Source organism: Haplochromis burtoni, unplaced genomic scaffold, assembly GCF_018398535.1.
Source record: "Haplochromis burtoni strain Fernald_Lab_line unplaced genomic scaffold, NCSU_Asbu1 Contig_453, whole genome shotgun sequence".
Classification (NCBI taxonomy): Eukaryota; Metazoa; Chordata; class Actinopteri; order Cichliformes; family Cichlidae; genus Haplochromis; species Haplochromis burtoni.
Window position 1 is genome coordinate 276,303 of NW_024582814.1, and position 16,664 is coordinate 292,966.

The 16,664-nt window shown below is 42.9% G+C and overlaps 1 protein-coding gene across 3 annotated transcripts in view; it reads right to left on the minus strand.

Annotated features, from left to right (window-relative positions):
* The window catches only part of hdac5 (histone deacetylase 5), a 62,075-nt gene that overhangs the window by 3,967 nt on the left and 41,444 nt on the right, over positions 1-16,664 (minus strand). For all 3 annotated transcript variants that reach the window (XM_005945971.3, XM_005945970.3, XM_005945969.2), the window contains 17 exons: positions 15,457-15,588; positions 15,200-15,309; positions 13,237-13,353; positions 11,983-12,094; positions 11,751-11,861; positions 11,463-11,656; positions 11,225-11,343; positions 9,660-9,855; positions 5,132-5,243; positions 3,759-3,892; positions 3,461-3,581; positions 2,877-2,926; positions 2,693-2,800; positions 2,550-2,605; positions 2,374-2,461; positions 704-823; positions 195-292 (listed from right to left, as the gene is read on the minus strand). In XM_005945971.3, the coding sequence (XP_005946033.1) occupies positions 195-292; positions 704-823; positions 2,374-2,461; positions 2,550-2,605; positions 2,693-2,800; positions 2,877-2,926; positions 3,461-3,581; positions 3,759-3,892; positions 5,132-5,243; positions 9,660-9,855; positions 11,225-11,343; positions 11,463-11,656; positions 11,751-11,861; positions 11,983-12,094; positions 13,237-13,353; positions 15,200-15,309; positions 15,457-15,588 (1,978 nt within the window). The remainder of the gene's footprint in view (positions 1-194; positions 293-703; positions 824-2,373; positions 2,462-2,549; positions 2,606-2,692; positions 2,801-2,876; positions 2,927-3,460; positions 3,582-3,758; positions 3,893-5,131; positions 5,244-9,659; positions 9,856-11,224; positions 11,344-11,462; positions 11,657-11,750; positions 11,862-11,982; positions 12,095-13,236; positions 13,354-15,199; positions 15,310-15,456; positions 15,589-16,664) is intronic.

The window sequence follows — 16,664 nt, forward strand, 5'->3', positions numbered from 1 at the left end:
CACACACACACACACACACACACACACACACACACACACACACACACACACACACACACACACACACACACACACACACACACACACCCCAACAACAGAATTTGATTCCACTTATGTTGCAAACCTGAATTAACACCATTCAAATGCATACAAACATCACGAAACGATGAAATCTCCACGTTGAAAAGTTTTACCTGAAAGCAGTGAGGTACTCCACATCACCCATTGGGGGATCTACTCCTCCGGTCCACGCTATGTTCACATTAAAACCAACACCTGCACCTGATCCCACCTGCAGACAGCAGGACAAACAGGGACAGAGCAACAATCATCATCACGTGTCTTTAGCCATTCTGTTTGTAAACTCTGCTGTCTTTGCATTTCTGTCAGTTTCACTTTGTGTCTTTGAGCCTCCAGCTGTCTGTCTGCCTGTTCACCATCAGTTAATCTCTCTCTGTATTCTTGTTGCTTTCTCAGTCATTGGCCTCCTGCATCCTGCAATCAGGTCTTTTCTCTCCTGTGACCATATTTGCCATTTAAACTCAAATAGCCACCGCTTCTCGTTGATTTGCCTCTTGTTCGTTCCTGTGCACTACATTATGCAAGTGGAGATCTTTTTGGCCAGTTTGGTCAGCCAAGGTTGAAACTTTTGGTTTGTCGAATCCTCACACCCACAGAATGACCGGTGGGATTGTGTGATTACCTCCTCTGGAGCGCCGCTGCCAGGAAAGAAGTTTCCGTCGTCGTAGCGATGGAGGGAAATGTAGAGGACGTTGGGGTCACTATAGAAGGCCTGCTGAGTGCCGTTGCCATGGTGAATGTCCTGCAGTGACATATCACAGCAGCGTCAGAGAGAAGGTCAGAGGGAACGTATGGTACAGACGCAGTGGACACACAGGGACGGGTTAGCCTTTCACTCAGATTCATTTCCCTTTTAGTTTAACTTTTTAAAACCTTTTAAAAAAATGTTTTCCCAAAACTCTCAGGGATCGTCAAGATGCTGTTCTGGTAAATGTGAGACATGGCTTTGTTTTCCTTTTGCTCTAACTGTTTTTCACTGGAGTCTTAAAGCGTTAGAAACGGCTTTATAACCATTTCCAGACAGATAGATGGAGAATACTGCAGCAGCTTTCTGAGAGTTAAAGTGGGATAAATAGAAATGACTGTGTGATAACATTGTGTGAGTGAAAGGACCGATGTAGAGGGTATACTGACGCTATAACTGATGTCTTGATTCGGCAGGTCTGCTAGGAATCAGGTCTGGGTGTGGCTAGCAAAACTGAACTGTGATATCCTAATAAAATGTGGTGAATCACAAATAATTCATAATTTAACAAAGATACAATGAGTCCACTAGGCTACATACACAAAAGGTAGGTTTGGATAGCTTTTCTTTATCCTTTAACGCATGAAATCATTATTCAAATAGTGCATTTTGTATTTACTCGAAATGTGGTTTTAGTGTCAGGGTTACAATTAGGTTATGGTTAGGTATTAGGGTTAGGCATTCATTTTTAATGATTAGGGCATAGGTGTCAAACTCTGGCCCGCAGCCTAATTACATTTGGCCCGCGAAGCCATACCACATTACTATCAGAGCTGGCCTGCCAGTATTATACAGTGCATGTACTGCTAATACTACAATTCCCAGAATGCTCTGTTGGTGTTTTGGCGCGTCAGTCATGACAGGACCCATTAGCACCCTCTCCTCTGTTGACCATAGTCATAGCAACCATGCAAATACTGCCATGCTATCTATCCCAAAATGGCAAAAAGAAAGGCAGAAAACAGGAGCTTTCTGGACAGGTGCGAGAATATGATGAAAATCTGATAAATGATAAAATGATAAAATTTAATTCAGAAGGCTGCAAATACATTTTTTATTTAAGAAATAAATTCCACTGATGTGTTATTTAATTGGAATTTTGATTTTGCATGTGTGCAATTTTAAGTTATATATACGTTTATATAGTTATATATATTGTTTAGTATTAAGCTTTGCTTGTTCCATATTCAGATTTTCAGCAAAACATGTTTGAGTCCATAAGAAAAGATTCCTTGTTATATTTGGAGGAAGATTTTTTTTCAATGAATATTAACGTTAGCCCGCGACTTTGATCCAGTTTTGAATTTTGGCCCACTGTGTATTTGAGTTTGACACCCCTGGGTTAGGGTAAGGGGCTAGGGAAACCATTATGTCAATGAAGGTCCTCACTAAGATAACTGAACGGGCTTAAGGCATTTTTGAGATGTGATTTTAGTGTCAGGGTTACAGTTAGGTTAGGTTTAGGTTTAGGCTGACAGCATTATGTCAATCAGATGTCCCCACAAAAATATGAAAACAAGACTGTGTGTGTGTGTCTGCCCTCTCACCCAGTCCACAATGAGGATCTTGCCCACTCCGAGTTTCTGCTGCAGCAGCTTGGCAGTAATGGCGACTGAATTGAAGAAACAAAAGCCCCTGTGCAAACACATTAAAAAAACATATTAGTCAAGCTGGAGATGTAGTGAGAGAAATGTAGTCAGAATTCTGTGACAGGTGTACTGACATAGCCGTGGACTCCTCAGCATGGTGCCCTGGAGGACGAACAACTGCGAAGCCATTCTAGAGAAACAAGCACAGAGTGAGGGGGACGCGCACGCAGCATGAGCTCACACTCATGGTTTGTGGTTGCCTTGGTGAAAGCCTTACTTTTAACTCCCCTGCAGCCACTCTGAAGGCCAGCTCGATGACCGAGCCCACCGCCATGCGCACTGCAGCCGATGAGTGCATCTCATTCCACACTGTGTCGCTGTCCACCTGCAGGGGGCAGCACACAGTTCAGACCAGGGCTAACACTAACACAGGCAGACCAGCTAGAAAGAGAGAATCTCACCCCTATTCCTCCACAGGGAAGAACAGCGTACATCTTCTGGCTAATCGGACCTGGAACGAAAATCAGCCAGAGTTGAGGTTACGGCACAGGAAGTGCTCGATACATTTATCACAAGTAAACAGTAAAGTGGGTACGACACCAACTAAACAGACTGCCACACAGGCAACAGCCAATCACAGGATGGAAGGACCATAACTGGGTAGTCAGAACACACACTCAATCATCACGACATCTGAATGTTATCAACCTTTATGTAATTACAAATGATGTTTCCTGGGTAAAGTATTCAGCTACACACTGCTGGGTCCTGAGCTTATTTACAGTAAGGATGCTGTGACGTTCCCGTCTTATTTTCCTCAGTGGAGTTACTGTGAGGATAATTGATCTGGGTGTCTGATTGATGTATTACTAACAGGAACATTTAAAGAAGCGATAAAACTCATGCTAACTCGTACAGCAAAAGTTAAGCCAGGGCTGCATTTTTCTCCATAATTTACTCTGTAATTTATAATTTACAGATTTACTTTAGTCAAGCTTCAGTGTATAGAAAGTGTAGACAGACAGTCAGACAGACAGACGGGTACCGAGCAGCTTCTTGTGGTCCAGTTTGTGCCGATTGAGCGGACTGGTTCCATACAGCAGGGTGTGGAACTCTGAATGGACGGACTGGATCTCATCCAGAGATGCTTTACGCCCACGAATCCTCTGCTCACACACAGAGAGTAATGTTTGCATACAACAAAATCAACTTTGCAAGAAATGACAGATGTGCTGTACTTGCTTTTACACAGTGTATAAATCAATAAACTGAATTGAACAAATCATTGCAGGCTCTGCCGTCAGTGTGAAGGCCTTATCTGAAACTTAAGAATGTATGTGTACCTCACAGCGGCCCAGCAGGCCCGTCTCCTGCAGTCTGGACCAGATGCTCTGAACTCTCCCAGCATGCTCTGGGTGGATGTGAGCGTTCCCACACACACACTGATGTTTCAGCATCAGACTGTCATATACAAGCCCTGGAGAGGGAGAGGAAAAAGATACACACAGATATTGCAATGAAATAAAAGCCTGTAGTTCAGTGGTATGGACACCGGGTCAACAGCAGCTGTAGTACCCAATGATCACCACAAGATGTCAGGAGCAACTACCAATTACATGTATTTGTGTGCAGCTGCATAAAGTCTGTTTTTATATTCGTAAACTGGAATTTAACACTGGTTGGTCTGTTACGGAGTGGAAAACAAAAGATCCACTTTAAGCATGAAATGAGGCAGAGAACTGGTCACAGCAGCACAATAAGAACACAATCTATGAAGATTTAAGATTTCAAAATTTACAGCCACACGTTTACTCTGAAATAACTGTCAAAGAGAGACGGGTCACCTTAATCACCAGCTTTCATTACCAGGATTAACATGAGCATGCTCTCTGGAGCCTCTGCTTTCAAGCTTGCATTTTTACAAGGCCACATCTGTCAGATCTGCCCTCGTTTCATCCTGGTCAGACCCCATCTCAGGCTAAGCTCATGTTAAAGTGAACCCTTTTCTACATAGAAGAACTGGACTAGGAAAACAACAGCACAAAACTCACGGTTTGAGTCTTTATTTGGTACCAAAGAGTTAAAAGCTAATTTAATACCAGAATAAATCTGTTTAATAACAGACACAGTGTGAGATGAATAAGGATTACTTATGAACTATGATTCAAATCCAAGAATTCAAACTTGGAGCAGAACAGGTCATTACTGTGACGCTCCCTCTCTCTGGCTTTGAAAATGCCAAGAACGCAGCTTACGGTCTGAATAAACTTTATAAGTGTGCCAGCTGCACAGTGTGAGCTGAAGTAAATCTAGGTGAGGCGATTAAAACGTGAAGTGCTCAGACTCCTCTGTGTAACAGTTTAGTTTACAGTACTCATGCAAGGAAGTCTCATATGGAGCTGTTGTCCTGTGGATTCAGAGCATACAGTAAAGAACACCCTGACCTGACCTGCACATTCTCGTCCCAGCACATCAATGCAACATAAAAACAGGAAGAGCTCTTACTGGAAAATAATCAAATATAAAACAAGGTACGAGTGATGGGCTCATGCGCTGTTCATCTGAACCGTCAACCGAGAGAGTCAGCTCCCTGTTGCTAGGCAACAAGTATGGAGGCCTCCAGTAGGCAGACTTGACACCATCACATTGTTATCCAATGGGAAACCAGATGTGCGCACGCACAACCACATAAGAAGCGCAAACACAGAAAACTGACCGGTAGTGAAGAGGTGTTTGATGGGATTAACGGCAGCTGCAGGAGAGGACTGCGCTCTACTCAGGGGTCTGTGGGGCAACGAGGACTGGAACACGCCCAGCTGCTGCAAGGCCTGATGGGACAGGGATGGAGGGAGAGAAGAGATAGAAAGTAATGATTCACTGCAGGAGGATGAATCAGAGATCAGCTCATTCACTGCAGCGATGGAGGATGTGTGTGTTTAAGAGGAGAGCACACTTAAAACCAGTCCTGTCTCTGCCAACGCACGCACACACACACACCACACACACACACACCCTCTCACACACACACACACACACACACACACACACACACACTGAAATCACTATTCAAAATATTGTATCATTCACAAAAATTGTGTTCCGTTTTCATGACATTTGGACTGACTGTCCTGAAATCTAACTGATCACCACCCCCTCATGGTGTGTGTGTGAGATTTCAGGTTTGTGTAACCACTCCCCTCACACACACACACACACTCTGTGGTGTCTATATATAGGGAGTGTTGCTGTGCTCCCTGCTGCGATCTGGGTGACTCATCACGCGTGGGTGGACACTAAAAGACACACACTTGAAGATATACAGACATACAGGACACACATACACACACAGCGGTGAGTCCAGTGGTTGAGTCATCAGCTGGTGATGTCACTGCGGCATCAACAAGTGTGTGTGTGTGTCTGTGCATCATTATCTTGAGGCTGGGTCAGCTTTAAAGGCTTTTGTCTTTCTTCCACTGTTCAACAACGTGCCCCAAACATCCAACTAGAGCTGGGCGATAGAACGATAACGATATGTATCGCGATATAACTTTTACTCGATAGAGAAATTAAACTATCGCGATAGACCTCGCCGCTCTTGTCCTCTTAAAAAAAAAAAAAAAAAAAAAAAGGTCAGCCAATCCAAATTAAGTAGCGCAGAGCCGAACCAATCACAGCCGCAGCGTCACGTCACGTGACTTGTTACGTACAGCACAAGTGCCAAGCCGCACGTGTGTTTGTTTGGGAAGCAGCCAGCGGGTAATGGAGGAAATGAGTGTGCCGACTAGAAAAATCAACCGAGCGTGACCGAAGAGAAAACAGATGATGGTTCCAATGCCGGAGAGATTGTCAAACGGAAGAGCCATAGAAGTTCCGTAGTGTGAAGGTATTTCGGCTATTTCAAGTCTGACAAAAAACAGAGTAGCGTGCACTGTAAATTGTGCCGAAAGCAAGTCTGGAAATACAATAAACTGGTGCATGCGTCACACTGTGCGCCACGTTATTGTTTCGGTGAAATGAATTTCTACAATACTGTTAATTCTACTCTCTGCAGTGTTTAAATGCTTACATATACACACAGTTACTGTCCCTCCACACATACGACTCGGTTCTGCTTCTATGCCCCAGCTTTGTTTACTTTTTCCCACCGAGGCTTCTAGACTTCTGATTGGCCAACATTTCTGCACGGTTAGGAATCTAGCGCCACCTGCTGCTTTGGCATGTTCATAGCAGCGTTTTCCTTCATTTCTGCCTTTATGTGTGGACGGGATTATTTTTTAAAACGAAAACGGAAAATCTCCGTTTTCAAAAATACCCGTGTACGTGTGGACGTAGCCTCAGTCTCTGACTGGAAGCGCTAATTCGTCATTCGGCTTTTGTCAGACTAAAGTAACTGTTAAAACTGTTTGAAAAGCTCAGCTATACAACAAGGAGAGATTGAGAATTTCCTTTTAGTTCTCAGTTTATTTGATATTGACAAAAGTTAGTCAGTTTTGTCTGTTCTTCTGTAAAACAAACTAAGATTTATTTTTAGAATTAATATTTTGTTTCTAAGTGGAATTGACAATTTAGTCTGTTTCGTTTGTTCTATTTTGAAACTTAAACGCTTTAGCGGCTGCCTTTTGTGTAGTTTGCAATATTTGCCTTTATTTATCTGAAAAAGTCTCATGTTCCTTAAGTACATCTACCCTGTTGAACTTATTATGGGAAATAAATATTTAAATAAAAACAAGCTGCTGATTATTTCACATTTTACTTGTGAGCAACGGCACATTTAAATCTTACAAATATAGTTATTTGTCTTATATCGTGATAGATATCGTTATCGCCTGAAATGAAAAAAACATATCGTGATATGAAAAAATCTCATATCGCCCAGCTCTACATCCAACCTGATACTTGAAGTACTGAGCAACAACAGGTCCTGCAGCAGAGGATGTGAACCCCTGCAGAGCCCTGATCTCATCATGCAGTCTCCCAGGAAGCATCCTCCCTCTGATTTTGCATATTACTGTATACGCTGTATGAAAGCAGTGAAGTTGTTCATATTCAAATGCCATCTTGTTTTGTTTTGGTTAAGCATCTGATTTCTTCTGATGACTCATCGAGTACCGGTGCAAAAAGAAATAAATAAAGCTGTTTCTCCACAATCACAGCATCCACTTTAACCCTCCTCTCAGTAAGTACCACCCACAGTGAACACGGGTCAGAGGTGTCATGGGGCTGGAGAGAAAAAGATGACTGAAAAACACAGTGAAGTGTGCAGGTTAAATGCACTTAAACTCAATGACCGCTAGCACGCACGTCACACATGGACCTTTACGGTCGGGTCCAGAAGTATTTAGACAGCAGCACAATTTTCCTACAGAAATGTTGCCTCTGTACTAAATCAATGAAATGAAGCAATCAAGATGTGATTGAAGTGGAAACTTCAGCTTTAATTCAAGAGGCTGACCACAAATCTTGCATTAACCATTTAGGAATTACAGCTATTTTTATACACACTCCCTCCACAGTAACAAGAGCAGTGTACCATAACTGAGTATATCAGAAACCTTTAAACATTCGGAAGCCAAACCAAAAACTGAGAGTTCTCCTTCTGTGGCTTCAGTGTTGTGTGCTCAGGTAAGCTGGTAACCACTGAAGACCTCTCCATGTTTTGCTTTAAGAGCTGCTTCTGTTGGACCATTGCAAGGCTGAACTGTGAAGCACTACCTTATCAGTTTTGCAGCATCTGATTGAAAGTACAGTTTGCACCTGCAGTCACATAATCAATAAAGAAGAGTGGTGCAGTAGTGTCTGTGCCTTTATATAAAATGTATATAAAAGATGGACACAGCCTCTGTGGCACCAGCCACTGGTCTAAGAAACATTAAAAGTGAGGCAATGATGAGCGCTGGATCTGACAGTTAAACCGAGAAATACAACAGTCACTTGTCAATCAATCAATATATCTATGATAATGTATTCAATAAGACCTGAACTGAATGATTGTGACCATAAACTCATCGCAGAGTGTTTACAAAAAAAACGACGGCACTTCTTCAGAGCTGGTGAAGTCGCCCTCTGTTGGCCATTTGATTAAAGTATTTCTGTTGAGGCTTTACTTCTTAGATATGACAGGTACGTCCTTAATGCCGTCTCTACTATGTTGGAGAGGCGATCAGGTGTATGAATAATGATGCTTTCTTGTCCCTGTTCATGCTCTTATCACGTTTCACATTTGTAAGGCTGTTCTAATCTGGCTGTTTGTGCTCGTCACTGCAGCCACTCACTTTGAGGTTAAACTCTACTTACATTCACTAACTGTAGATTTAAATGTTCTCAACTTTACTCAATGTTACGTAAAGCTTTTGTTTACCAGGGAAACAACTCAACTGTGATTATCACCTTTATCTGCCATGTGTAGTCTCCGTGGTCTTTTGGTGTTGCTCAGCTCATCCTTCTGTTTTTGGCCAATTCAACTGTTGATACCAAATGTTGGCATCAGAGTCTGATTGTGGAACGACATATTTAGAATACCAGATGGCAGACTAAATAGGAAAGAATTCATGTAGTTAGCATCACTGATCCACTTTGAGCAAAGTGATCCTTACGTTCAGTCAGAGTCCTTGAACAGTGTTGTGCTCACACAGTTAGACGTCACCACCCAGCACACTGCCAAGTGGTCTGAGCATCACATTGTATAAGTTGGCTCTTCAAGAACGCTTAGCCTCGTCTAAGACGAGAAAAATATGCGTTTGGCAAATTTTGGAAAATTCAATGTGTGTTCTTTTTCCTGAAAGCAGATAAGACACGTTATGCAATGAGCTCAGCCCAAAAGGAATACTCTGAAGTGATACGTAAATGTACTGCAGCTCAGAATTGCTATGTGTGAAAACAGTTGTGCGTGGGTGAAAAACACCTGAAGCCACCTCAGCTTTAGACTGAAGTAAGAGGCCGACCATTAGCTGGGATGAGTCAGATCACTAACGCAAAGCAACCGCTGTAACAGAGCAAACGCAGCGAGATACAAAACAGCAGGAAGGCGATCAGTGATGCATTTGTGTGACTCATCCCTCTGTGGGATGACGCTGTGGAACCAACAAGTCCTGAGTTTTAAGACAGACCGTGGGCTTTGAAGGAGCTCCTGTTGGACACCTTGTCATTATCAGATGAGCCCAAGCACTCACTAACTGACCACACCCATTTACATGAACCAAGCTGATTATCAATGATGCAAAGCTGCACTGTATTCACACACAAACCTGACTGTAACTCCCTCTCTCCTCTTCGTCGCCCTCCCTCAACTGAATGATATCTTCATCCTCTTCCTCTTCTTCCAGCTCACTCTCGGTGCTCTCCCCTTTGATATGCACGCTTCCACACTCCTCCTCACCCTTCACGTGCACGCCGAGACGCTCAGACGAAGGCGTGCTATCATCAGACCCCTCCTTCTGAAGCCTGATTGGATGAGAAGACAGAACAGAGGGAAAAGGTGTGTCCAGGAGCCAGATACACGTGCTCTTTACGAAAACTAGCTTCTGGGTCAGATTTACAAAGCAGGGCAACTGATCGACAACCTGCAACTGAACAACGCACCAACGAGAGTGTAAAGCTATGCGAACAGGCACAGCCGGTTCATTTCAACAATGATGTCGGCATGATCTACCAAGAGCAGCACAAATTAGCAGGCTGGACACAAGTAGGACCTGGTGAGAGAATGAGTCATCTATTGTTGTTGAAATCTGACAAACATAACAAGCTCATGTTTTACAGTGTTTCCTTCCAGGAAAAACAGCAATTCAGAAAAATGTTTTGATTCAAGAGCAAAACCAAAGGAAACTGAACAAGATCCGTTCGGGTCTTAAGACTGAGTCCAGGGCTGTTTCATTTCCACCTTACAAACCTGAACTCTGACAGCTGACTGATGGGATGATTAGGCAGTCAAATATCTACATCAATAATAGAAGCGACACACTTTATGTTGTTATGCAAGTCATAGAAAATTCCTAAAAGCTTAATTGTGATGATGAAGAGTTCTATAGCTCTCTGCAGTTTTCACTCCCAACGTTTGTACAGAAATCTGACTATAAACCAAAAACACTGCACACTGTAAACTTGACTCTCTGTAACAGATCCATGACCTGCATGTGTTTAGCACCAAAGCACTTGGGTTCACAGTTTGAGCCACCCATTATAAGCTTGTTCCGCTAACAACCATCTCAGCTATGCCAGGAACACCAGTTAATATAATGTGTAGAAATAACGGCAGGCAACCACAAACCTAAATCGTGTTGTGAGTCACTTAAATATTTCTCAAAACTCTGAGCTCAGAAGAGGAAACTGTGATGACTACGTCAGCCAACAAGATCAATAAAAATGTAAAAATAGGAGCAGCCACACTCTTCATTTCTACAGATATATAATAATATATACATATATATATATTTATATTGTTATTAACCAGCCTAATAACGAAGCCTAAATAATAACAAACTGAATTCATGTTTTTATACTCATATTTGAGCTAATGGAGTGGACATCTCTGAGAACAGAACATTCACTTTTTATATTCAGGAATTGTATTTGTAATTTCAATTAAAAACAAATAACAGCTTTTCAGCTTCTTTGTAAAGCAACAAATTTGAAACATCACAGATAAAAACAATATTTCTATTTAGCATTAAACAGCCTCCACATACTGCTGGAGGAACCATTACTGAACGAGGATTTTGGCATTGGCATAAACCTCACATCAGGCTGGGGCTAATAAATGTGTTAAGCACTGTGTGTCACACAGAGACACACAAACACAGAAATACTGGCACACCTGTGAAGGCCCACCCCTTCATCCTCCTCCTGCATGTCATTGGTCTCTGTAAGCTCCTCCTCTGTTTCCTCTGGGTGAGTGGGTGGTGGCCTAGGTAAATCTGTCCCCTTTGACAGCATCTACACACACACAAACACACAAAGATTATGTGAGAATCTGCACGTGTGCGCATCTGTGTGTGTGTGTGTGTGTGTGTGTGTGTGTGTGTGTGTGTGTGTGTGTGTGTAATTGTGTCTACCTTGTAATGCTTCTCCAGGAAGTGATGGTGCTGCTGTTGAACCACCAGTTGCTGCAGGGCCTGGGGGGACTGGGGCAAAGGTGCGCTCTGCGTACGAGCCAGCGGCCGGTGGCGAGGCAGCTTGTTGACGGCCCGCATGCCACCCGACACACCTCTCTCTGCCGTAACCAGCGGCGATTGGCTGTACATGGGCACTAGACAGGTCAAGGGTCAGAGAAAAAGGTGATGAGTTAGGCACTGTCGTGAATTTTTGTGTATGTGCTGTGTGCGCGATTGTGTTTGCACCACCTAGCATAGCAGTCTGTTGCCTAGCCTGCTCCAGCAGTAGTACGTGTTGCAGTAACGAGGAATGGGCTGAATGAGAGCTGGGGGGCGGAGTCTCCACATCATGTCCCACACCTGCAAAGAGATATTAAATCATAACTAAAGAATTCAATTTAAACCAACTACAGTCACGATGCACTTTTATGATTAGTGCACAATGACTCACTAAACTGATATGAGCAGCGGTCCAGCTCACCTGCTGGAAGGGAGGACGTGGAGAGAAACTTTCCTGTTAGAGCTCCACCCCCCCGCAGCGACTGGATGGCCTGACGCTCTGCCTCTTGCTGGGCAGACAGCTTCTGGGAGGGCTTTAGAGGGAGTATTACCATAGTTACCACACAGACACAAATTGACAGGCACCTCATGGCAGTTTTTCAGCTGCTCAGCTTTTTGCTTAAATCCTCTCCTTGAACAGGAACTGTTTATTTAACACAGAACTCAGAACAACAAATCTATGAAGTGCTGGATTCCTTCTGATGGTACAGATTTCCTACAGTGGTGCAAACAGAGCTCGGAGCAAACGGAGCAACCAAAACTCATCATGAAAATGTATCCAAAGCCAAGACCAAAGGAGTCTCAACACCGTGTTTGGTTGTCTTAGCATATTTTACCTTTATGAAAATGCAGGAATAACTAGCTTTACACTGCAACACAAGAATAGGACTCTTTATTGTTTCCATGTATTCCATAAGAAGCAGCCTATGGATATCTTTCCACTGGGTTCGTGTAGAAATGGGCAGACATAAAAATCCCACTGGAGAAAGAGCTTTTAACCAAATCATACATTTTAAGGATAGCACTCGCTTACACATGCAAGCTAGAAGTGATCTCTCACCAAAATGAACAGTCATGGAAATAAAAAGGCCTCCTTTGGTTTACTTCTATGTGGAAAACTACACACATATAGAAAAAGAAGAGCCACTGCTTCATGGATCACTTAGTGTAAGTGAGTAAGACTGACTGCTTTGTAACAAAAGTGCACGTCAGCTAGACGAAACTCCTGGGTTTAAAAAGCAAAGCAACAAGGAGGCGACTTCTACGCTCACCACAAGGAGGCCAGTTGGAAAGAAGTCACTGGCAAATGACTGATTGACACCCTCAGTAAACCTTTTCCCAATTCATTCATACAGCTCCATTTAACAGCAACAGCTGGCACAAGGTACTTTATATTGTTAAGTAAAGAACCTGCAGAGGTAAGCAACCCCAGCAATCACACCAATCCCACAACTGTCTATGACTGAGCATTTGGTGACAGTGGGAAGGAAGAACTTCCTTTTAACAGGAAGAAACCTCCACCAGAACCAAGCTCAGAAAAAACAGGATACGCAGATACTTATAGAACTACAGGTTACTGTGTAACAGTGTGTGTGGCGAGTCCATCAGTGTGGGGGTGTATAGTGTGTGTTTGTGTGTTCTTGTGTCGATGGGTACATGCACCGCAGTGACTCACCGTGATATGTGTGTTGGCAGGGAGGCCCAGCGAGATATTCGGCAGGGAGGGTGAGGTGTAAAGACTCAGAGGACTCAATGTCCCATCAGCCCCCAGCGTCTGATGGAGAGACCTCAGCTGCAGAAAAGCAAACACACAAGCAGTTTTAGTGTCCTGCACAGGGAGAACTCAGTTTGTTCAATTTAGCACATACTTGGGCAAAATATAATTAACTGCTTCTTCTTCTTGTTATAGAAGAAGACCATTTCCTGGAAGTTTCTTGGAAGAGCACAAAAACAGGAAACTTCCATGGCATTTGTTCCACACTCGCTCAACTTAAATAAACAGAGGAGTCTTGTCAGCCTTGAAGGCCTTTAAGAATTACTCCATACAGCCTGCTTCAACATGCATTTGATACAGTTGTGCCCAGTATATTATCCATATTCAACACCACCCTTAGAAATATGCCTCTGGAATAAAATGAAAAAATGAAATCTCACTGTCTTTGGCCATGCTTGTCTTTAATCTCTAACTAGAGCCCGACTGATATCTCAGTATCAGTGTTTATAATGCCCAACAAATGAAAACTCAAAAGGTAAAGAGACAGGAAACCATGTTATGAGCACTGATGTTGGATAGTTTGACCACCAGAGGGCGTTCTGCGTACCTGCTTGTAGCCAAACACAACAACCAGTTAATTCAAGTGGCAATGAGTGTAAATGAGTAATCCGAAACATGATTATTTAACTGCTTTGTCATATTATCTTCATAAAGACTTACAACGAAAACATAAAAAATGTCAGGGGAATCATTTCATGTGTCTTTAAAGTCATATACTGAAATAACCAATCAAAACCAACCAACTCTGCTGAGGCTACAACTACGGTTTGTCTGTTAGGTGAACTCTAGATATCATCTTAGTATAGTTTCTTTCTTATCAACAAAACAGCAAAACCTATTGCAGATATGGCACATCTGGTGGTGTACCACAGGGTTCCATTATGGGACCTACGTAATTTGCATCACACACTCTACATGCCTAAAAATAAGGGCACAGGAAAAGTGTATTATTCCACTGAAACCCTTTAACACTAATCACTGTACCTCATTCACGAGTAGTAAAGGCTACATACTTCAAATTCTTCTTGATTTTATTCTCCAGTATCGAGAATCAATACTCTGTCAAATAAAAAAAGAAATTATGTTAAATTATAATTTTACATTTAGATTTGTAGGTTTTGCTTTATTTTCTCCAAAAATAATTGTAGACATTACAGAAGTTTGATCTTGTAGGGGTGGTGCAGATGCCTCACAGCAAAACGATTCTGGGTTTTCTGTGGCCTTTTTTAAATGTCTCTTTTTATTCTGTTATACTATTGTGAAACTGTAATTAGAGGTTCAAGATTTGTTTCTGTAAGCACAAACCACAAGGGTACAAATAAAATCCCCCCTCCAGGGTGCAGGGAGTACTTTAGAGTTTCCCTCCAGTGACTAGCTCTGAACCACTAAAGGTACAGTTAGATATTTATAAGTTAGTATTTTTGCAGCCCTATTTCTGCGTCAAAGTGAGCAATTTTATCTTTGACATTTGACAAACAATAAAAATTCGAGAATGTTTTCTTTTCCAAGATTACAGTGCTAAAATGGTTTATACTTTGGCTGTGACCCAAACAGCATCAAAGTATGCACAGCAAACACAACGTACAGAACAGAAAGCACAACTACACGCAGAAACACTCTGCAGATACAGCAAAGAAGACAACACAGGGGCAAAGCCAGAGTTCCTGCCAAAGTTCAAGGTGATTAAATGCTGCCTTTTGCTGCTCAATCATCACTTTCACACAGCTGCTGCCTGTTACAGTTTCCCCCATATCGTCATTTTTGATTCAGTGCTCCACACTGAACTGCAGGGGGCAAACTCGAGCTTCGTGTCGAGTTTGAAGAACTGAAAATGAAGCCAGCCTGTGTGTGTGTGCACGTGTACCTCAGTCTGTATGTTGGGGACTGATCCAGTATTGCCGTTGGCAATAGCTGTATTGGAACTGTTGGGACTGCTGGGACCTGACCCCGGAGCACTGTTACAGAGAGAGGAAACTGGTGGAGAGACACAGACACAGGAATAAATGAGCAGCAAATTCATTTTAAATTTCTGATTAAAGCAGCTATTCACACTAAACACTCTGCACCTGAGAGCTTATTTGCACTTCTTCTCAGAATGAAAACGTAAGCGTCTCTGCTCACCTGATATCTCTATGGCTCTCTTCTTGAAGGTGCTGATGACAGTTCCGTCCTTCCTGCGGAGGAGAGGGGAGCTCCGCCTCTCTGCCACCTTTTGCTTCAAGCGTGAACGCACCTTCAGGTTAGGCTCAGAGACTGGACGAGTAAAGAGAGAGGGGAGATAAAACTGTTCAGCTCAGAGACATCAGTGTAACGCTGACCATTTCCTGTAAATACTAAGCTGTGCTCGGAACGCAGGTGAAAGAAGAACAGTTATTTTGTCGGCTGCTGATCTGTCTTGTTTCTTTTTCATTATAGGTCACTGGTAACATGCAGTGGTTTGTTTTGGCAGAGGGCTTCAGTGATATTTTAAGTCACCTGGTGACTCGCCAACAAGATTCTATCAGGGCAGACTGAGAAGTCTGCTAATCCTACATTACAATTTGGCTGGGTCGTTTGCTAAACGAGCAGCCACAGTGGAGTTTAAGCTATTTTTGGTGTATGGGTCAAGGTGAGGATAATAAACAGTAGAAGGGAAAACATGAAGTTTTCAGTGGCATAAACAGTATCTGGATCCAGAGGGATGACATGTCACTGCTTACCCGGTGGCATCAGGGCAGCCAATGACAGCTCGGCCTGGCATTTGTTATGCTAAAAACCATTTGTCATTATTGTGAGCCAGGCAGCAGAACCTGCACACAGTATCCCGGGACACACTGGAGTATATTTACAAAGAGTGAGTTTAATCTGGTCTATGTGATTTACACAAGTGCCACTGAAGAGCACCCATGTCATGCACATCTACAAAGTGTTCCTGCCTCTATATTTGGATGACTGGCTAAAAGGAAGAACCCTTTAGGGCTGAAAACATCACGGCATGGATGCTTCTATCTGCAATTGTAGCCAATTTTCCATCTAGCACAAATTTGAACCTCTTAAAATCTGGCAGGTTGCTGGGAGGTTAGGGTACGTGCACATCTACATGGCATAACTGAAACAGAAACCCTGTAAGAGACAAACTGTGAAGCCATGATGCATGAAAGAGAGCATGTGGCTAAAATACAACCTCATGCTAACCCTACACCGAAACTGCTTCACCCTGGTGTTGGCTATGATACAGACTATGATTATAATTCAGTGTAGGAGCATTAGAAGCTGGGTGTATGGACATGTATATGATCATATCACACACACACACACACACACACACACACACACACACACACACACAC